The sequence below is a fragment of the Alosa pseudoharengus genome, unplaced genomic scaffold, assembly GCF_046254945.1.
Source record: "Alosa pseudoharengus isolate Yale_2024_CS ecotype anadromous, Long Island Sound unplaced genomic scaffold, YU_APseudo_1.1 YU_APseudo_1.1_scf_11, whole genome shotgun sequence".
NCBI classification, from domain to species: domain Eukaryota; kingdom Metazoa; phylum Chordata; class Actinopteri; order Clupeiformes; family Clupeidae; genus Alosa; species Alosa pseudoharengus.
Window position 1 is genome coordinate 40,340,949 of NW_027468576.1, and position 23,311 is coordinate 40,364,259.

Sequence of the window (23,311 nt, forward strand, 5' to 3'; positions counted from 1 at the left end):
TGTTTAGAAAGTGGGAGGAACTGGCGCGCGCGCACACACACACACACACACACACACACACAGGCCAAGTGAGTGGGAGGGAACTAAACACACACTCACTCCTCACAAGAAGTGCTGGCCAATAAATTTGTTATTGTACACAGACTCAGAGCAAACACTAAACCACTTCACACAAGCGAGTGGGAGGGGGAAGCACACACACACACACACACACACACACACACACACACACACAGTGCATTTGCTGGAATGCCATGAGATACATGTTTAACTGCTGAAGCTAAATATTTCCAAATGAGTCAGCAGAACCAAGAGCCTTCAGGAAATGCTGGCCAAGCAAACCAGAGACGCCTGCTGCTCACATCAGGACTGCCTCATGCCCCTCCCCTCACATCAGGACTGCCTCATGCCCCTCCCCTCACATCAGGACTGCCTTCATGCCCCTCCCCTCACATCAGGACTGCCTTCATGCCCCTCCCCTCACATCAGGACTGCCTCATGCCCCCCCCAGTACAAGCGCTCACTCGTCCCATCTCTAGATTCCCACGGCCTGTTGGAGACTGAGCAGGAAGGCCAAAAGCTTGACGTCTGAGTGTGTGTGTGTGTGTGTGTGTCGTACCACTTGGTTGGGCGAGTTGTCTGTTTTGAGCTCCTTGTGGTTGGAGTACTGCATGTACACAGGGTGGTTCCTGATGACGGGCGTCACGGACGAGTAGTAGCTGACCATGGTCTGGGCCGCCTCCTCAGAGTTCATCTCAATGAAGGCCTGTGTGGTCAAAATTAATCAAGACAACTGGTGTGAGAGTGCAGCTTTATTCACGACGCCGGGAGCATGTTACCCACATGAAATGTCAAATAACAAGCCCACACATCTGTGGGTGAAGCCAACTCTTATACCCCTACCCCACACCCATGGAAAATCACAAGTTGTCACCCTCCAGTGGTCACTTAACCATCTGGTATTTTAACAGAGATAAGAAATGTTTACGACCCCCCGTCCTGAGGGTTACCCACAGTTCGGTTACACAGGGGTTAATTTAACTAAACATTGCAAAATAGGAGTTTCAGAAAACACAAGGGTCAGAGTAGGGAGATGACAATTAGATTTCACTACATGTATATAGGCTTGGGTATCGAATGTAGAGTATTGGTTGGAACCGTGACTATCTTTGCGATTTTCCCGGAATCGTTCAAAAGTTCCCAGTCCGCCGACCGGAAGAAGAAACGGCTGAACACCAACGAAGAAGCGCATAGTTCATAGAATTAAAATTCATGGAGAAGGTCAGACTATTTCATTCAAAAGCAGGGTTCCCGTGGATCCTTAAAAAGTCTTAAATACAACTGAATCTTCAAAAGAGAGGTATTAAATGTGCGTTTGGGACCGCCAGCGAGTGCAAGAGAGCGAGTGATATCTCCATCCAGTTTCGTGTATTTAAAACGCAATTGTATAAGTGACTAGGCTATTAGGCTACGGGAGGAAGTGTAGTGGTTGCAGAGTGAAGATGTTTTTCACGGGTTTGGTTAAAGGTGTGAAAACGGTAATAATACAGTAGGCCTATGTACGAAATAAAATGCTTATAATATTATATTCAGGCGCAGCCTGAAGCCAGACGCTCATTTGTTCTCCTTTTTGGAGTTGGGCTTGGCATCTAAAGTCTTTGCTCGGACGCAGCATCGTTTCACAAACTATGAACGCGAAGACTGCTGGTCAAATTATGTGCAGTGCTTCGCAATCAGGAGGAAATACCGTACATACTGTACAAGTTATAATAGCCTACCTGTAATATCTGCCAGCAGCTTGCTTGCCAGCGTTTTCCAGTAGGCTAGGCCTACTTCGCAAGTTGTGAAATATAACCGCACATTTTTTTAATGTCGGCGACTGCTACATAAAAAAAAAAAAAAACACGTGCGTTCATAATACGTGCGTGCTTGAGGACCTGTCTCTTAATTTAAAACAAGTCAATGGTTTTACAATGTTTCAGTCAAGATTTGGTTGGTTTAGATACAACTGGTATGCAAAATGTAAAGTAGTGGATTAACTTTAATTTGCTGTGCTGCATGTTGGACAATAGATGCACATAGTTAGGGATGGGAAGTCTGACACTGAGGCACCGAAGCTCGTATCACTTCCGCACAATGTATCGGAGCGTGTATCAAAGTTGTAAGGTCGAAGCTTCGGACGTCACTGAAAAGTTTAAATGGGACCTTTGACACAGGGGCACTGGTGCTTGTATCAAACCCCTAAAGCGTTACGGGTTCGATAAACCTTTAAAGTCCAACACATGTTTTGTTGCACAAGCACCCTTCTAAAATTGTAGCCCTACACAAGCACTTCACAATCCCCACTGTACACAATGCCCCATGTTTTCACAATGCCCTTTATATGTTTTCTGTTATCTGACACTACTGTGGTCATCTGCAGCAATTAGCCTACGTTATTTTGCCCTTCGTTTTTGCAAAACATCAAATGAAGTCTTAAACACAAACACTATAGAGAAGCATGCAATATCAAATAATGCTAACTCATGGCAATTATGAACATGGCGGGATTTGAACCGCGGTCGCGCGCGCGCTATACGAACACGCTACCACCCTCCAAAGGCCATTTTAAGATTTTCACGGAAACATAGCATTATTTAAAACCAAGCACATTACATTTTCAATTTGAATTATTAAAAGCATATCAAAACTATAATGTTTATTCCAATGACTGTAGGCCTAATAGTTTTTACTCAAAAGGGAACAGAACACGTTGTCTCTCCGCTGTTTTAACAGTGTCAGAGAAGGGCCATTTGGTCGGCATGTGGCTTCGTCTGTAATTGTTTAATCCAGTGTTTTTCAACCACTGTGCCGATCATCAGGTGTGCCGCAGAAAATTACCCAAATGTCACTCACTGGTCCAGAAAAGCAACCTTTGCATCAAAGAATTTATAACATGCTCTCATTGATTGTATAATTGCACTATTTGTGGTATGCAGGCATTGTACAAAGGGGCCCCATATCCAGTATTCACAGAATCATCACATATCCAGTTCATAACAACAATTAAATTAGATAGTCACCTACAAATGAAACAGAGGGCGCTTGTTTTATTGAGCAGGTCTTGCATAGAAGCCATAATAAGGCCATATCTGTGTAGCTATTATTTGAAATTTTAGGCTATGGTATGTTTCTTATTTCTTCACACAGGATGTTAGTGTGCCGTGGGACATTTTAAGTGTCAAAAGTGTGCCGTGGCACAAAAAAGGTTGAAAAACACTTTTTAATCGCTAATGAGCGCCGCCGTTATGTCTGCTAACCACCAGATGTCACTGTTTTGTATTCGATGCTTTTGACACTTCGAAACACTTGCGATACAATCAGGAAGAACCTTCCAAAGCCTCATTCGCCCAACCCTACACATAGTAAATTATATAAAGTAGGCTTATTAAATATGTAAATAGCTTAGTCTAACTTTGAAAAGAAATATTGAAGGGAATCCAGTCCAGTGCACATGTCTTTGGCAAGTAGCCTAGGCTACTACAGACACAGGTGAAGAACAGTCAGCCTCAGCAGTAAGCAAAACCAGATATGTACAGCCAGCTTCAAAAGCAAGCAGCCCAGACCCTAAAGTTGGGCATTTATAGCTGTGAAGGTAATTCACACACAATTATTTTTCTTTCGCCAAAATATATTTGGTAACTTCTGTAGACATCCAAAATGGGGTGGGGGTTAAAATTAGTAGGGAAAAAAAACTATTTCATAAACAGTCATTTTTGTTGTGGTATAGTCTTAATTTTCATTTAGATGTCTTGAAAAGGTCTTAAAAAGTCTTTAAATTTGCACTTGGAAAATGTGCAGATACCCTGAGAAAGACCGTTGGTTAGCTAGCTCATTTAAAATATCCTAAACTTTTTTTGACCCTGCCTTTAAAAAAAAACGAAATCAAGAATCGTTAAGAACCGTAATCGAAATAAGAAATCGGAATTGGAATCTGAATCGTTTAAATTGAAACGATACCCAACCCTACATGTATATAAGGTATACTAAACATTCAATTATCCCACACCTACACACACACACACACACCAATTTAGAGGTCTACCTACACACACACACTCTGGCATACACTACTCTGTGCTTATGTTCAGACTGTAAGTAGACCTCTAAATTGGTGTGTGTGTGTGGGTAGACCTCTAAATTGGTGTGTGTGTGTGTGTGTGTGTGTGTGTGTGTACCTGGTTCTTTGCTTTCAGCATGAGCAGGTTGGTGACCTTGCCGAAGGGCAGGCCTAGAGAGATGACTTCGGCCTCGTTGATGTCGCTGGGAAGCTTGCGTACGTGGATGACGCGGGACGGGACGCCTGGACTGCGCACGTCACCTTTGAACTTCTTGCTGTCGTTGCCGTTGGCTGGAGGAGGCAGAGGACAGGAGACTGTTGTCAGGGCGACGGGGTCACAGTGGGGGAGCAGGAGGGATGGACCGGCACGCGGATTAGAGGAGGCGGCATTACCATACAAACCTGCTGCTGCGCTCATGATGTACGGCCCGTTGGACACGCAGGAGAACAGCTCGTCGGATCCTCTCTGCAACACACACACACACCCGGTCACTTCAGAAGGGTCTCTCACTCACACATAGGAAAAATAAACACACACACACACACACACACACACACACAACAGGGCAGGAGGCTGGCTCAGCTTTCCAGATCATTCTCCCGACACCCAACGCATGCTCATCACATGGCTATAGCATGAAATGGACGCCCTCAAGACAAGTGACCTCTTAGTTTCTATGAGTCCATCCTATCTGCTTGAACAAGTGACCTGACCTCTTAGCAACTCTCGCAACTAAAAAAAAATCTAAATCCATTTCCTTAAAGGGGAACTTGGCAACTATTTCAACGTAATAAACCCGTTTAAAAATCATTTGGATGGTTAAATGACCTGTTCCGGTGAAAATGCTGACTTTCCCCGCTGCCCCTAGCGTCCCCAGGCGGAAAACCAACCTTGCAACATTGAGACTACCGTCCCGTTAAGAGAAGTGAGAAACAAGAAAGTCGTTTTAAATCGTGTTTCTTACCTTGTAACATCCACATAGTTCTGCTGAACTTATGCTAACCGTTTCGCTAGCTCGTAAACAAATCCATGTGCTTTATCGTTACTTTTTTCCACAGTTTGAAATAGCATAATGCACAACTTCTCCAGCAGAGGGGGAAATATAGCAAATCCTGCCAAGTTTCCCTTCAATCAAGAGGTGGAGTAGACCATCAGACGTGACTAATCAATCTCAGTGGAGTATACCATACTGCATGTCTCTCGGGACAGAGGGACTGGTCATGTGACGGACAGTGTCCCCAACAGGAAGGGTGTGTGTGTGTGTGTGTGTGTGTGTGTGTGTGTGGGGGGGGGGGGGGGGGGGGGGGGGGGGTCTTGAGCAGGATGCTGGCCTTTAGAAAAGTCCCAATAAGGCCATGCTTAATGCTTTGGGTTGTTTATTCTGGATCAGGACACATACCAACAAGAGCAGGGGGGACAACCACAGAGGAGGAGGGAGAAGAGAGTGTGTGTGTGTGTGTGTGTGTGAGAGAGCGTCAGAGGGGTAGGAAGAGAAAGTATGTGTGTGTGTGTGTGTGCGTGAGAGAGAGAGCAGAGCACGTTGGAGGCAGCCAGGCATCCTCCCTTGGTGAGGGTTGAGACTTCCTGTTTGAAGCTGCACATGCCTGCGGCCTGGCCTGGGGAAAGGTGGGGTCACCCAACCACCCACCCACACAGCTCCGCGCCCCTCCCAAACCTCCAGGCCTGACGGACAGGGTTTGGGGGAGGGAGTGGAAACAGTCAGGAACTGGTTTCTGGCTTGTTCAGGCTGCAGGAATGAGTGGGCAAGCAGGAAGAACAACCGCTTGAACTGAAACATGCAAAATATCTCTCTCACACACACACACCCCCCGTGTCAACAGCTGTACAAACCCAAGCAAACATGGCGTCTCTGTGCATGCAAGTCTGGGGTAAATGTCAGCCACAAGGCCAAGTACTTCCATGTGACAATCAGAGCAACACACACACACACACACACACACACACACACACACACACACACACACACAGAGGGTTTAGCAGCTTGCTGGAGCCTTGCAGACCCCCCCCCCCCCCCCCCCCAGAGGATTCCTCAGCTCTGGGCTGAATGAGAACCACATGTACTGTAGGCTGTGGGTGGGGCGCCCGCTCCTCTCCACCCTGGGGGGTAGGGGGGGGGGCACGTTACTGCCTGCCTGGGGGGGGGGGGTGAGCTCCGCAGGCCTGAGAGCCGATACACACTGCAGGCCACGGAATACAGCACGCTCAGGGTTTAAATTTCACTGCGGGATTGCGCATAATTTGTTCAAGTCCCGCAACTCTAGCCAATAGCAAATAGGCTACGCAACCATGCCAAACTTTTACATCTGGAAAGAGCTCCTTGGTAACTATCCTGCTAGCTCAGGTCACGTCAACACTTGATCCCAGAAAGATTGTCTTCGACTTGTTAGTTTTTTGAACATTTATTGCATCTAATGACATAGAAAACATAATGATTTGCATCCACATATGCACAACTTTTATTCACTAGCGACTAGCCTAAATTAAAACAGTCAGGCTGAAGGGAGGCTAATTACTCACGTATTTTCTTAAAGTGACAGGCACTCAATTACACCTACTCATCACCAATGTGCACTCAATTAGACCTGCACACCACATTAAAGATAAGTGTTATAGGTTAAACGTCAATATGAAGCATTCAAATTACTAAATATGTTTAGCTACTAGTAATTACTAGTAAAATGCTATACATTAAAAAATACATTATTAACTAAATACACTCTATATGAATTAAAAAAATATATGAAATAGAAACATATCACATAAGCAATCATTTTCAGTGTGTGTTTGTGTGTGTGTGTGTGGAGAGTCAAGCAGAATCTAGGATGTCCACTGTTGTGAATGATCCCACTACAGTATATATTACTGATGACGTCAGGGTGGTGGGGGCCCCAAAATCAAACACTTTTTTAAAAAAGTGTCGAAGAAGTATCGAAATCGCAATTCTTGACTTGGTATCAGAATCGACCCCCCCCCCTCCAAATTGTGTAAATCCCCCCTACATTAATAACCTAAGGGGGGAATTCCCCCCCATTTAGAAAAATTAATTTTAAGCCCTGACGCTTTTGTTCCTGCACTTATAGTACCGCAGCGCACACACACACACACACACACACAGCTGTTCATAGAGACCCTTACCCTGACCTGTCTCCTTAGAGCGCGCACACACACACACACACACACTAAAAGACTATATAAAGTGAAGAGGGAAAAAGAGGTTGATGTTCAAGGAAGAGGGCCATCAATGTCCAGGGGAGGGGGTGTGTGTGTGTGTAACGACTACAGCAGGTTAGAGAGATTCCAGGCGTGGGGGAGAAACTGGAGATGGACACAAGAGCGGGGGAAGCCCGAAACTATTTACACAATGAATGGGGCCGTTTCCATGGCAGCAGCGAATGCCTCTGGCTCACCATGGCGACGGTGTGGTGGCGACGGCAGGTGAGTGGGGCGGGGCGTCTGAGCACACAAAGAGGATTGTCTCCTGGGCCAGGTGCGCCTCTCTCCACCCTGCATGACCCACGATGAGCATGAGCAAGCGTGTGTGTGTGTGTGTGTGTGTGTGTGTGTGGGGGGGGGGGGGGGCATCTTCACAGAGTCTACAGGAGCACTGGAAACTCACTGAACCACAGATCACACACACACACCTAGTGTGTACAGGAGCACTGGATCGCTGAACCACCCACACACACACACACACACACACACTACTAGATCATGTTTACGTGTTTACATTCCGGTTTATGGATAAACGGCCATTTTGGACAATTAGACCTCAGACATCAGATCTCATCAGAGTGCGGCTATCTGACAATCAGACATCCATCAGATCTCATCAGAGTGCGGCTACCTGACAATCAGACCTCAATCAGACCTCTTCATCAGAGTGCGGCTACTGCAGCTTTGCTGGACTCTAATCTACTCCCCAGGTAAAGACTGAGTAGGAATCTAGTCTCCAGGTAAAGACTGAGTAGGAATCTAGTCTCCAGGTAAAGACGGAGTAGGAATCTGCTGCTAATGGTCCATAGCACTTGGCAGGCCCTCACCGCCTGTTGTGTAGTGTTATCTAATCAGTGAGGCAGACAGAGTGTGTGTGTGTGTTAATGTTTGGGGTACTCATGTGTGTAAGTGAGCAGGGGAAGGGGGCTAAACATATTTGCATACTCTGAAAGGAATCCATTCACCTCCCTCTGCTCTCCCACCGTTTCATCAGGGCTTTGAAAACGAGGCTGCCATCGATCGCCGTTAAAGGTAAACAACCAGCTGTTGGAGCATAAAAGAGTCGTCGTCCACCCTCATATGCATCGGCCCGCTCGGCCACAAGAGCCGCAATTAACACCCCAGTGATCTCCCCTCTGCCGGGCACAAAGGGGTTAAAGCCTCACAGCGAAACCACACACACACACACACACACAGACACAGACACAGACACACACACACAGACACACACACGGTGCGCTGTTGGGAATGAGCAGCGAAACCAAGCACAGCTCAAACAGCATGGAGCTCATGCTTTCAGATCCAGTTTCTTTACTGCTGCTTCACCCACCCACACACACACACAAACACACACACACACACACACACACACACACACCTCACCTTGAGGGCATGGCTGCCTGCTAGCGATAAAAACCATCACTGGTGTCATCCGTGAGCTCAGCCAACAGCAGCGAGGGGAAATCTGGGCTGTTTTACAATGGAGCCACTTCCTGTTGGGGCTGCGCTTTAAAGGACGGCTCTTTGAGGTGAGCCACTTCCTGTTGGGGCTGCGCTTTAAAGGACGGCTCTTTGAGGTGCGCTGTTGGGAATGAGCAGCCCAGCAAGGGACACAGGAAACACTGAGGACAATTACAGCCATGACACACACACCTTCCTGTGCAGATAAAACACTGCTGCCTCAGCCTTTGCAAGAGGAATAATAAAGAAACCAGCTACTCCAAGGACCTACACACACACACACACACACACACACACACGGTGTGAAACCAGCTACTCCAAGGACCTACACACACACACAGAAGAAATGGCCTTTGTTCTGTGTGCACCCCCCCAGCAAGTTGCATACCACAGACGATTATCTGTGCGAAACGTCTGCTGAGGAATGTTGCCTGGCTCTGGGGTGAGCTGAGAGGGCAGAACTACGGCCAGAGGTACAGGATGAGACCAGGGGGAGAGGCAGGATCCATTAGTTGCCCTGGAGAACCCCTGATCATGCAATACCATCACTCCAACTAAAGCTTGTTTAGCGTGTACGTGTGTGTGTGTGTGTGTGTGTGTGTACGTGTGTGTGTGTGTGTGTGTGTGTGTGTGTGTGTGTGTGTGTAATCTGGAAAATTGGAGTCACGTGTGAGACGGCTTGTGAGGCGGAGAGGGAGGACTAGGAGGAGGAAGCAGGGAGGAGGCGGGACACAGGAATGCACCCACGGTATTAAGCTACCAGGCAACCACGCGCACCACCCATAATTACCATACGTCGCCCCGGAAACGGCTCTGTTCCCACAACAGCTAATGAACATGTCGATGGCCAATAAACTTGCAGCGCGGTCTCTGGTCCACACTAGGGGCTAACCCATCACCGAATCTGTACCAAAATATATTTTCCTGAAAGAAACAACTAAAAAAATTGTTTGGTTTAATCGAGAGAGAGAGAAAAAAATCTATATTCAATAAAGGTAATTTCAAGCTGGACTATTACCAGTCTTAACATGAAGTGCAAACACTGCTTAAGACAACACACACACACACACACAGGAACCATTTCAGCTACAGAGGCCGCTGAACACACCCATAGCCTGTGAATCCACGTCACTGGTTGCCATGACCATTGTTAAACAAATGGGACCCTGCCGAGCAGAGGCTGGCTCACACAAGCAATGGCCTTGGCAAATAAAGCGGTCATTTCCAGTCATTGTCCAGAGAGCGAGCGCGCTGAACAGGTTAGTGAGGTTTTACAGTGTTAAACGGCGGCTAACAGCCCTTCCTCTCTGGCAACAATGACCAACATGCCGCAGCACGTCTTGCTAACAGTTACAACCTGCCCAAACAACCCCCAGCACCGCCACAGAACACTGAGAAGCGATCATTTAAACATTGGGGGGGGGAGGGGCAGAGCAGCAGAGATGTCTCCAGGGCAGATATTCGCACATTCCCCTCTCAGGGCGGTAGCCAACCAGCCTCCTACCCAGACGCAGTAGTACAGATGCCCCCTCTCAGGGCGGTAGCCAACAAGCCTCCTACCCAGACGCAGTAGTACAGACGCCCCCTCTCAGGGCGGTAGCCAACCAGCCTCCTACCAAGACGCAGTAGTACAGACGCTATGGGGGAGAGACGGAGGAGAGCGATGCTTACCTTTGTACCAACTGTAATGTCGTGGACAACGCTGTGAAGAGAAACAGAAAAAATGTTAAGTTAGGTTAAACAGAAAGCCTAAAGTTAGATTGAACAGAAAGCCTAAAGTTAGATTAAAGAGAAAGCCTAAAGTTAGATTAAACGGAAAGCCTAAATGTGATCATAAATATACACTGCATGGTGTAACCATGATAAAATACCATGGCAAAAACTACTACGCAAGCAGAGACAAACAGGGAGATGAAACAGACTTTAAAGGGCAAATTAATGCGCAGGCCCCAGTCTACGCTTCTGTGTCTTCTGGGTGGGGGTTTACACACAATGAGGCCATGGAAATCTGCACCATCAGGAAGTAATTAGGCTAGTGTGTTTACGCGACTAAAATGGCATCCAGACATTCTTATTGAATAAAAACGGTGCATATCTTTCCAGCCCGAGCTGAACATTAACACCACAGAGCTGCTCTACACACACAATTTCCAAAACATGGAATGAAACAGGAGCATTTTTCTGATGTTTTCTCTTTTTCCCTCTACTCATTTGGAGGCTACTCAGCAGGGTCATCTCGTCCTTCCCACAGTGGATCCCAAACATAAAATATGTGCATACCGTGTCCCACGGTGCGCAAACCCCCCTCCCAGCTCAACTGGGGCAGATCAGATGGAAGACTGCATACTAGTCTACAGACAGATACTCAGATGTGTACTTCATAGTATAGAAAAGTGTTGAGTAACGTACATTAAACTATTCTAGTCTACTCTACACGTCAGTGCACAAAAAGAAACGTCCACCTCGACATAACACTAATGAACCCAGGAGGATAAAAGTGGAGGAGCCGTGCTGCCCAACAGCCAAGCGTCTCTACCTCAGCCAAAGTTGGCAATGCAGGAGGATGGAACTTCAGGCAGCCGCACGACCCCACAGTAGACAGTACACCCACTCAACCCCCCAGGAGGTAACGCAAGAAACAAGACAGTCATTTAACAGCCAAACTCGTTCCCCCACTCAGGTTACAGGTAACTTAAGCTCCACTGGGCCCCTGAAGATAGACACCCACACAATGAACAACGGCAACTAACCACTAAAATATTTAAGAACATACAATAAGGTTACACCACACAAAAGAAAAAACGCTTCAGTTCAGCGAGTTTGTTAACTTCACGAAGACATAAGTTAGGCCTACTTCCTCTTATTGACTCGATGCTTATTGACACAACAGCTTACTGAACGTTGTGTTCACGAGCGAAACTGAAAGCTTACAAAACAATTAGCAAACTGATTAAAGTAAATAATATGAAATGCAAACTAACATAATGTACATAACTGACCCTGCCTGGCACTATGTAACTGGTGTTAATGCACAAGGAGTACACTTACTCTAATTCTGCGTAAGTGGATCCCATAGGATACAAGTCAGTCTCTAGGCGGCTGTTGAGAAAAATGGGAATGAGTAACCTTACCAGACAGACGAATAGGTTAACGTCACATTAACAACACATTGGTTTAAAATCCACAGCCAGCAAGCACGTAAGCTGAATCAAGTAACTGCATGGCCAAGTTTATTTGGCCGAGATAGAATATGCAGGGCAGAACCGAGAGAGCATCACCTTACCACTGCATTCACACTTCTACGCAGAGCGATGCTCAAGCAGGGTCGGGAACCGTGCGACTGAGGCTACATCTAACTTGCTAGCCAAATTAGCGCCTCACTACCGGACACATTGCAAAACAAACAAAAACTTTCCATCGCCCACAAGAGTGATTTGGCTACAATGGTGGCTAAGGACACTGCAACCAGGTCTAGTTCAAACGAATGTGCCACAATAGCCACAGGTGGTCAGTCATCGCCATCGCTAGAAGGATCGTCAACGCGTTTTGCGGTAACGTGAACGTTAACGTTAGGTTGGTTGAGGAAAGAAATATTCTTGGACTGGCAACTGGTTACGTTAGTTATCAACAGAAAAAAAACGCTTCAGTTCAAACATGTAATGTTAGTTACATGTGCTGAAAGGAAGTCTTCTTATACCGTAGTAACGTTATTTATATCTCAACACAACAAGCCGTTTCATGAACAAAAATATCACAACGTGGATCAAAAGCTAGACTCATTTGTTAGTCTAAGTTATGTTTCCATCGCAACCTAACGTTACTGACACGTTTGGTGAAATAACATTGGCTAACCCTAATTAATCAAAGTTAACTCTTTACAATAAAGATAATAATTTGGAAAACTTTGCCAATATGTAACACCAATGCGACAGCGCTGCTTGCAGGTTCATTAGTTAAAACAAGACAGAAAAAATATGTTTCAGAACTCACCCGTCCATTGCACAAAGAGGAACTAGCCAGCTACAAGTAAGATCAGAGAATACGCTGCTTGGCTGAGTTTTCTTATAACGTTAGCTTGACAAAATGGCGGAGGCCAGAGTGCACCGAGGCGGTCTTCGATGAGCGCACTGATTGGGGAACCTCGCGAAATAGTGGGCGTTGCAATCCACAGGTAACTTCTGATAGGATGTGACTATTTTGTTATCAGTGTATGTTTTTAGTCTGCAGACGCAACTTTTTATTAGCATGCCATGTTTTTTTGTGTTGGCGCATGTTTCTTTTATTTTCTTTGTGTGTAGGTTAATACTCTACTAATGAGGATGACGTGACTTAACTATATTAACTATCATGAGAAAAACCGAGAGAACAAATCCATAGGCTACAACAACATATAAAACTGATATCATGATTTATGCCCTTCACGTTAAATGTTATTTTCCCTTGCATGATTTAAAGAAAGAAAGCGCAACTAGGTTAGGCCTAGGCCTATCAGGATATCTGATAGCCTATTGCAGTTTGCCTAATAAATATTTCAAGTGTAAGAAGTTTCGATTTCATCATCTAGGTTACTTTCATCCTGTCTTTGGGCTATGACTGAAAGGACATTTTGTATGGGTCAACCAACACACACACACAAACCCCTTTTGTCATCAGCCTTTCGCATGGATGGCCAGCACTCCTTACATCCTTGTGTGGAACATGGTGTGTGTCAGCATAATGATGGAAAGATATTCTAACCTCTTTTGGACTACATTGGTTTCTTGGCACATAGGTGCCTGTATGGTCACAGTAGACACAGTCTCCTGATCAAACCTTTATCTTTTGGGATGGCTGTCGGTCAGATTTCAGCGCTGCCTGCCATCAAAGGCTCCAGGACATCTTTGAAGTAGGCTATGCAAGCCGGTGAGACAGGGCCACTTGTAAGCACCTGGTGCAGAGGTTTCAGTTCACCAACTTTAGCTGCCACTAGACTGTAAATGCCTGAGGCTATGTGATGTAGATGGTGTCAGATGTAGATCCCCATGTATATGTCAGATGTAGATATGGTATATGTCAGATGTGGTATATGTCAGATTTAGATCCCCATGGTATATGTCCGATGAAACAGGCTAGTCAGGCATGGAAATTGGGTGTAGACTTCCCCACATGACATCAGCTACCAGCCCCACTACTGTTTTGCTCTGCTTCTATGTCATGTCATGAAATAATAAAAAGGCCTCCAAATCGGCTCAGATGACGGCTTCTTTCAGTCATAGCTTACCCCAGTGTTTTTTAACCTTTTTTGTGCCATGGCACACATTTGACACTTAAAATGTCCCACGGCACACTAACATCCTGTGTGAAGAAAAAACAAACATACCATAGCCTAAAATTTCAAATAATACACAGATATGGCCTTATTATGGCTTCTATGCAAGACCTGCTCAATAAAACAAGCACCCTCTGTTTCATTTGTAGGTGACTATATCTAATTTAATTGTTGTTATGAACTGGATATGTGATGATTCTGTGAATACTGGATATGGGGCCCCCGTTGTACAATGCCTGCATACCACAAATAGTGCAATCATACAATCAATGAGAGCATGTGGTTATAAATTCTTTGATGCAACAGTTGCTTTTCTGGACCAGTGAGTGATATTTGGGTAATTTTCTGCGGCACACCTGATGATCGGCACAGTGGTTGAAAAACACTGGCTTACCCTATTATATTAGCCTGTGGCAGGAATACACAAAAAAGTAATTGTATTATTTTGGTTTCAACCTGAAGACTCTATCTGTATCACATGACAAGAGGATCATTAATTACTGTATTGTTCCCTTTTCAGGAAATTACCCTTGGCAGGTGGGTGTGAGGTGACACACCTGCTTGAAAATAAATAGTTGATGCCCCTCTGGTGACAAGAGACGGCAGAATTATCTGGCAAGATATACGCCAGGGCGTCAGGGACACTATGAGCTCAACAGCTCTGCAGTCACGTCATTTTGTCTATAATACAAAGAGTTACACAAATTAAACAGACTATTTGCAATAGTAAGTAAGTAAGTACGCTTTTATTTATATATGCACCTCCCCTAGTCCTATAGTAGGCCTACAACAGAACTAAGAGAAGAATCAGAATCAAATTAGAATGGAAAACACAGAAAGTAAATTAGGTAATTAAAGGTGGTAGAATAACAAATTTGTGTAAAATCAATTAATTAAAATAAACAAAAATAACAATAAATAAAGTAGACCTTTCAAATAAAACATATATATATATATATATATAACATATATATATATATATAACATTTGTTATCACGTCTGTGTAGCTACTTCGAATGATTATAGTGGACGCTAATCCTTTATGCCTATACCATCTGTAGAGCAAGCAGTGTCATATCTTCAATGTGCATTTGATTGTGTGCAGAAATCCTTTACAGGATTAGGTCTTGCTTCTATTTAGAAAACAGAATGATCATTATTCAAGCAACTAGTCCTACTATGGTGACATTGTGTGTATGCATGCAGCCCCTTCATCACTTGATGCAGTTTATCACAGTTCACTACGTTTCATAAATGGGGATGGGATTAGAACTCATCACTGTAACTATACCAAAATGTAGGATGGTCTTCCCTCTATGATAGGAGGGAAAGGCACACCCCCCTTTTTGTTTATAAGGCATTACTGGGAAATTACCTTTTTACCTAACTTCTCTTCTGAACATGAAATCAATCTGCCACAACACACGTTCACAGGGATTATTCAAACTCCTCAAATTACATCTGAATTTGTTAAATTAGCTTTTACATTTTTTGCATGTAATAAATGTTGTTGTTGTTGTACAATATTATTATTATTATTATTATTAGTAGCAGTAGTAGTAGTAGTAGTATTTATACATATAGGCCTACATATTCCCTTTCTTTTCTTAACCTATTATTTATTATTATTATTTTATTATTATTTTGTTTAAATTATTTATTATTATTATTTGCCTTTTGTATCTTTTTATTGTTCTTGTTTTGTTATTTTGATTATTGTTGTTGTATGTTTTGTTGTCAATTTTCTCCCTGAATAAAAAAACGGTTGATGATGAAATAGCAACAAAGAACACATGGTATCTCTTGGATAATGAATGATTGCTAATTGAAGAATTGTGCAAAGCTGATTCACACATTGACATTAGGCCTAGGAGTTCATTCGTTTGCAAGCAATATAGCTGCATAGGCCTAGGCTATAGCCTATGATTTGTTTCACAGAATTAATCCAATGGTGTCTTTAAATGAAAAATGTGTTAAATGATTTGAAAAATGACTTAAACCAATGAAAATGTGTTAAATCTTTCGCAATAGATGACTGCTCTGCTAAGAAAGTGAAGATCAAGTGGATCCAAGTTTCATTAAGTGTATCAGTCCAATCGAGAAAAACTGTAAATCATTGAAGTGGACGGAATGTGTGCGACACCCGGTGGTCAGGCTCTTGGACTGGGTGACGGCAAACTTTATTTTACTGTCTATGCTGCAGACTCAGACAGGACACCTGTGATCAGAGATTTTAGAGCGAAACGCCCAATGCGCCTTTGAATCATTGCCTGTGATTTTGGATTCCAACATTGAAAAGTAGCTTCTAGCAAAGATTTTAGAACAGAGCTCCGCTCAGAATCTTAGGCTATGTTGTCTGTTCTGAATCTAAACAACATGAGACGTCAGAATATCACAGTTATGTTTAAACGGAATTGTTTTCACAACAGTGTTCCATCGTATCAACTTCACCTTGTCAACACATTGTTTCAAAAACTCACAATTTCGTTTTCTAATAGCAGTCCGTTCAGTGACCGCATGAGCAGGCATACATCTCTCTTCTGAGATATTTGTCATTTAATAGTATAACAAAGTAAAAACCTGTATTGTCTAAATGGAAGAATCAGTCGCTGGAAGGGACGTGGATATGTTTTCTGGGGTAAGTTAAGGTTAACATTGATTAAATTAAGCCTTGATGTTAGCGATAGATTTCATAATGTAACAGTTAAATGTGACTAATGTTAGCAAGCTATCACTAACGTTAACATTAACCTAACGCCATTCTATCCGGAAGTGTTAGTTCACTTTAGTGATAACAATTATCTTAACAGCTGTTCATTTCGCAAAAACCGGATTTAATTATTTTACAAATATAATTTTAATGTTCAATGGCCAAAGAGTGAACTTATCCCATTTAGCCTAACATTATTACTATAACATATTATATAACATATTACTTTTGTCTACATTTTACATTCAGAGCTAACATTGGCTTAATTTGTTTGGGTTAGCACTCTAACGTTAGCTATAAGTATAAGGAATAATAAGGAAATTTGGTCTCTGCATTTAACCCAATCCTTGAATTAGTGAAACGGACACAGTGTACACACAGTGAGGTGAAGCACACACTAATCCCGGTGCAGTGAGCTGCCTGCATCGGGGAGCAGGGAGGGGTTAGGTGCCTTGCTCAAGGGCACTTCAGCCATGCCTACTGGTCGGGGTTCGAACCGGCAACCCTCCAGTTACAGGTCCGAAGTGCTAACCAGTAGGCCACGGCTGCCCTGCTCTGATATGAAGAGCGTAGATAGCTAGCCAATAGACTTCAAGTGTATAATTGATCCCGTGAGGGAAACCGCGTAGGCTACTGCTTACTGTTTACCACTAACGTTACAGTACATAGGATAAACTTTTACTAGTTAGATGGACAAATGGTTATTCAGAATTCCGTGAAATAAACCAAATGCAGTTAAGGTTAAAGCACTGACTCTCTGCTTTATTTTCACCTTCAGCTCATGGAAGACCTCTACAGTGGGGCCTTGCTGCATGTTATGGTTGAAGACTTCAAAAATTTGGTGACTTGGACTCATTCTCACTCCACCATATGTCCACACATCCCTTTTCCAGAGGAAGGATACAGGTTGGAGGAGGTGAATACTGTTGTGCTTCCATGGAACTGTTCTGCTGGCCATGCGTACAACTGGCCCATGATGTCACTCTCAGACAAGGTTAGGGAGGCAAAGAAGGTCCTGAGTGAGACGAAGAAGAGGAAGAGAGTCTCTCTTCAAGCAGAAGAAGAGGAGTTAGAGTTTGCAGAGGAGCCAGCGGACCTTAGTGTTGCTCAGGAGGAAGGTCCAGCTGAATTGGACAACAGCCGAAGCAGCCTTGTCACTCACGTGTCAGGGGAACATGGGTTTGATGTCAGCAGTGAGCAGAGAGAGGTCCCAACCCCAGACTTGCCCAAAGCGAAAACTCCAAAGAAGAAGAAGCCTCTGTGTGTCAGCACTGGGGCGGCCCAAGATCAGGCCTCAGCCTCCGCCGTGTCCGCCGCAGAGAACAGCGCTTCCCCCAGTCTGCCCCAGATCCTCAGACTGGCCGAAACTGCCCTCCATCATATTGAGCTCTTTAAAGATGATTTCGCCGCCAGCGGATCTGTCCTCGACGACTCCCTGAACAGCATGCACCTGGAGGACCTCGGCTCGGACACAGACAGTGCCAAAGAGGACGAGCTCATGAACAGATCTCAGAGCGGAGGTGGGGACGCTGCCTCCACCACGCCATCGTGCAGCCAGCGGAGGGCACAGTCTGAGGGGCATCTCTCCCCCGGGTCCCCCCTCCCCGGGTCCCCCCTCCCCGGGCCCTCCACCGCCCCCTGCTCCGCCCCCTGCTCCGCTGGGCCCAAGAGCGGCAGGAAGGCAGCAGTGACCAGAAGTACGTGCTGGACCCAAGGGAGGGGGCCGATGATGTGATTTCAGTGTCTGTGTAAACTAGGCCTATATATGAATGACATAAATTGCATTTATTTTTTTGTTTGTAAAAACAAATCCTGAAATGTGTTTGTAAATGACTTTTCCTCTGGTCTGGTCTCCTGAGGATCACCTGCCGTCTGTTCAGCTCTACATCCCTCTTTTGTCTCGTCTTTCTGCCTGCAGGAAAATCCAGGTTAATTCTGGGAAGCATGTGCAGCCTGATGTCCTTCCCGTCGTGGCGCACGTCGACGCATCCGAACGACTCGCGCTTGCTGGGCAGACTGGCGCTAGTGGAGCTGGACGTCCTGCTGGGGTCCTATCTGCGCTACCTGTGGGAGGGGGGCAACCGGCATCTCACACACGCCTTGATGGTCCTCCAGGCACGCTGCATTGACCGACACCTCAAGGTGGGTGTGACTCTAAACACTTCTCTCAGCCTAGAGGGCAATTTAAGAACAAAGCTAAATCCACTGCGGGCAAATCCCTCCATTCAAGACAATGACAAAATCAGTAGATGATGTGAGTTTGTGGAAGATTGTTTAAATGTGTGGAGAAGCTGACATACCGCTATGTCAAGCAGTGCCACTCCCAGACGCGAATGTCAGCAGCCTCAAGCAGACGCGCAGACCCACCATTCAAAAAAGTGCTGCAATAGATTCTCACTGACGAGAGAGTGAAACAGCAAGCCCCTTACCATCATGTAGCCACTTCAGTGGAGATGTGTGCTAACGATGCTAGGCTAAATACTCTAGAAAACTCTAGAAAACAACACATATTTAAAATGAAACATGAATTTACAAAAAAGTAGGCTACTTTTATGTAGTGGAAAATTTTGAGTCGCAAAGTGCCCTTTTATTGAGATCTAAACTTGCAGCCTAGTTATGGCCATGTAGTTGAAGTTATGCAGGCCTAACTGTTGTTTTTGAGCAGAGATTTGTTGAATATTTGGGTAAATGTTGAAGAACTTTGAATGATTGGCTTTGCTGAATATTTAAAAAGCTGAATTGTGTCTGTCATTGAGGGTTTTTTTATAGGTGGATGCTGCTCAAGTTAAATGTAAAAAAAAGAAAAATCCGAAACAACTAAAATTAAATCCGAAAAAACGGAATTTAAGAAAAAATAAAACGGAATTTGGAAAATAATAAAACGGATTTCATAGGGCCCTATTTCTGTGCTACCAGAAATGCCTTGACAACGCCCATGTTTGTTTATGCTGTTGAAAGCATATATCTTAAATCATTGTGTTATATGTGCTCATTTACTGTAAATATAGACAAAATATACGGTTATACTGTATGTACTGCTCAAATTTCCCTCATGGGATCAAAAGAGTATATACCAAAGCTCTGTTCTAGAATCTTTGGTATATACTTATACTGAGGTGATATTTCATGGAATATGATTTGGCCAATAGCATGAATATTTGGTGAACTCTATTGTTAAAATGGTATGATAATCTACTGCATGCCAGAATGCCTGTGTATGACTGATGGTTGGTGTATTGGAGTGTATGGGGTGGTAACTGGGTAGTCTGGTGTATTATGGGGTGGTAACTGGGTAGTCTGGTGTATTATGGGGTGGTAACTGGGTAGTCTGGTGGTAACTGGGTAGTCTGGTGTATTATGGGGTGGTAACTGGGTAGTCTGGTGTATTATTGGGTGGTAACTGGGTAGTCTGGTGTATTATGGGGTGGTAACTGGGTGTATTATGGGGTGGTAACTGGGTAGTCTGGTGTATTATGGGGTGGTAACTGGGTAGTCTGGTGTATTATGGGGTGGTAACTGGGTGTATTATGGGGTGGTAACTGGGTAGTCTGGTGTATTATGGGGTGGTAACTGGGTGTATTATGGGGTGGTAACTGGCTGCGTGTGTTTCAGGCGCAGGGTTGCTTCCTCAGCATGCGGCGGTCTCCTGAGCTGCCCGTGACGCATCAGCTGTTGGAGGAGTACTGTCAGGCGCTGCGTGAGCGCGAGACGGACCGGCACGGGGCGGTCATCTGCAGCGTGAGCGCGACCGAGGAGGAGGAGCTGAGGCGTCTGGGAGTGCTCGGCCGCGGCTCACCTGAGGCCCTGCTGCACCTGGTGCTCTACAACAACATCCGCACCTTCGGCCCCGTGCACCTGTACCGCATGTGGCCCGTGCCCGCGGGGAAGTTCCGCTTCATGCGCGTGGCGCCCGCGGAGGTCGGCGCCCGGCCCGTGCTGGACTGCCTGGAGTGGGTGGACCCGGCCGACCCCGAGCAGCTGCCGCTGCGCATGCTGGCCTCGCCCGACGACCCTCTGCGCTGCCCCCTGGAGGACTTCCGCCTGTACGCCACCAAGCACACCAGCGGCTTCCTCAGCCATCACGACACCGTCTACTCCAACACGCGCAGCAGAGTGGACCTGCAGAGCAGCGAGTGGTACATCCGCACGCCCATGAGCAAGCTCCGCATGGACAAGGTCCTCAGCGGGCTGGTCCAGAGGATCGAGACCGTGCGCACCATGCGAGGAGCCATGGCAACCGTCTCTAACTGCGGTCTGGGCCAACCGTTTTAGTGTGTCATTATGTTGGACGCAGTGGAATAGGATACCTTATGATATTATGACAATAATACATATAGTTATATAATACAAGAAAAAAGAAGCATATGCCAAGGGATTGTTTAGGAATTACATAATATGTTTATAATTAAAGATGAGTTAAACTGCTGACATGTTCTGGTTTGTTTACTGTTTTCTGCCTTGGAATGATGGTCATTTCTTAGAACTATTTTTGTTTAGGTCTTTAAAAGCGAGGCCCAGTGTTTAGTGATGTCAGTTTAGTTACTGTGAGGTGGACACATATGGACGCCTGCTGCTTCTACAGTTGAGATGGAACACAAGACAAGAGGAAAGGGACCAGTTGGAATCGCACACTTGCCTAACAGATGTGTGTGTTTGTGTGTGTGTGTACAGGGATAAACAGATTTGAAGTCTGCACAGATGTGTGTGAGAGGTTAGATAGATGTGAAGTCCGTTGGGTTAAACAGCTGGGAGGTGTGTGTGTGTGTGTTTGTGTGTGTGCGTGATGAATTCACTGGAATGGTATGACACTGCAGGAAAGTGGCACAGGACTCCACAGAACAGGAGGAATCAGAAGTCTACAAATGTGATTGTGTGTGTGTGTGTGATGGACTCACAGGACAGGTAGGACTGCAACACTACACGTTGTGTGTGTGTGTGTGTGTGTGTGTGTGTGTGATGGACTCACAGGACAGGTACTGCAACACTACACGTTGTGTGTGTGTGTGTGTGTGTGTGTGATGGACTCACAGGACAGGTAGGACTGCAACACTACACGTGTGTGTGTGTGTGTGATGGACTCACAGGACAGGTACTGCAACACTACACGTGTGTGTGTGTGTGTGTGTGTGTGTGTGTGTGTGATGGACTCACAGGACAGGTAGGACTGCAACACCACACGTTGTGTAGTTGTGTGTGTATGTGTGTGTGTGTGTGATGGACTCACAGTACAGGTAGGACTGCAACACTACACGTTGTGTAGTTGTGTGTGTATGTGTGTGTGATGGACTCACAGTACAGGTAGGACTGCAACACTACACGTTGTGTAGTTGTGTGTGTATGTGTGTGTGTGTGTGTGATGGACTCACAGGACAGGTACTGCAACACTACACATTGTGTAGTTGTGTGTGTGTGTGTGTGATGGACTCAGTACAGGTAGGACTGCAACACTACACGTTGTGTAGTTGTGTGTGTATGTGTGTGTGTGTGATGGACTCACAGTACAGGTAGGACTGCAACACTACACGTTGTGTAGTTGTGTGTGTGTGTGTGTGTGTGTGATGGACTCACAGGACAGGTATGATGCTGCAGTAGCTGATGAGGAGGAGAGGAGGAAGGAGAGTCCGCTGTTCCAGGGGAGGGTAGATGAGGCTGAAGAGTGCTATGGACACAACGTTCCTCACACACAGACAGCTGTAGCCATCCAAACACATGACCTGACCAGGGGGACAGTACACAGGAACTAACATAAACAAGAACTAAACACGACCTGACCAGGGGACAGTACACAGGAACTAACATAATAAAACAAGAACTAAACATGACCTGACCAGGGGACAGTACACAGGAACTAACGTAAACAAGAACAAAACACGACCTGACCAGGGGGACAGTACACAGGAACTAACATAAACAAGAACTAAACACGACCTGACCAGGGGGACAGTACACAAGAACTAAACGCAACCTCTGGAACATTATGCGTGAGACTTACAAACAAAATGTGTTTCTCATTCTTGTTATTATTCCCTTCTGCTTATATAAATATTGCTTACAGGATGTATACAGGCTCTTGCACTTTCTCGGGTGGCAATAAGTCTTAGATGACTTATGAAACAGCAGATGTGTCGCAGATGTCTACCAGCTTGTTCTGCTGAGCAGAGCCTGTCGCCCTCTAGTGTATAGAATATAGAATATCTTTATTTGTCATTGTCACAGGTACAACGAAATTAAGTGCATTCCTTGTTCAGTGCAAAAGTAGCAATACATAAGTAAAAAAGTCACTATGGACATAAAAGGACATAAAAAAGTGCATAAAAACTTTACACCCCACACATATCCCACCCATACACATCCACATTCATAAAATGTAAAACATAAAGCTATGCTATGGTAGCACCGTTCAGTGAAATTATGGCAGTTGGGTAGAAACTGTTCCTTAGCCTATTTGTCCTGGTTTTTATGGATCTGTATCTCCTGCCTGATGGCAGTAGTTCAAAC

At 45.1% G+C, this 23,311-nt stretch overlaps 1 protein-coding gene across 11 annotated transcripts in view; it reads right to left on the reverse strand.

Annotated features, from left to right (window-relative positions):
* ptbp1b (polypyrimidine tract binding protein 1b) overlaps positions 1 to 12,877 on the reverse strand; it is a 28,149-nt gene extending 15,272 nt beyond the window's left edge. For 4 of the 11 annotated variants that reach the window (XM_076279170.1, XM_076279169.1, XM_076279180.1 and 1 more), the window contains exons 1-6: positions 12,786 to 12,877; positions 11,844 to 11,894; positions 10,467 to 10,497; positions 4,502 to 4,565; positions 4,218 to 4,414; positions 620 to 766 (exon numbers count right to left, since the gene is read on the reverse strand). In XM_076279170.1, coding sequence (XP_076135285.1) covers positions 620 to 766; positions 4,218 to 4,414; positions 4,502 to 4,565; positions 10,467 to 10,497; positions 11,844 to 11,894; positions 12,786 to 12,793 — 498 coding nt within the window. In that variant the 5' untranslated portion in view covers positions 12,794 to 12,877. Of the gene's footprint in view, positions 1 to 619; positions 767 to 4,217; positions 4,415 to 4,492; positions 4,566 to 10,466; positions 10,498 to 11,843; positions 11,895 to 12,785 lie in introns of all 11 variants that reach the window. The other 7 variants (XM_076279175.1, XM_076279173.1, XM_076279172.1 and 4 more) reach the window with 4 other exon arrangements.
* Between the last annotated feature and the right edge of the window lie 10,434 nt (positions 12,878 to 23,311).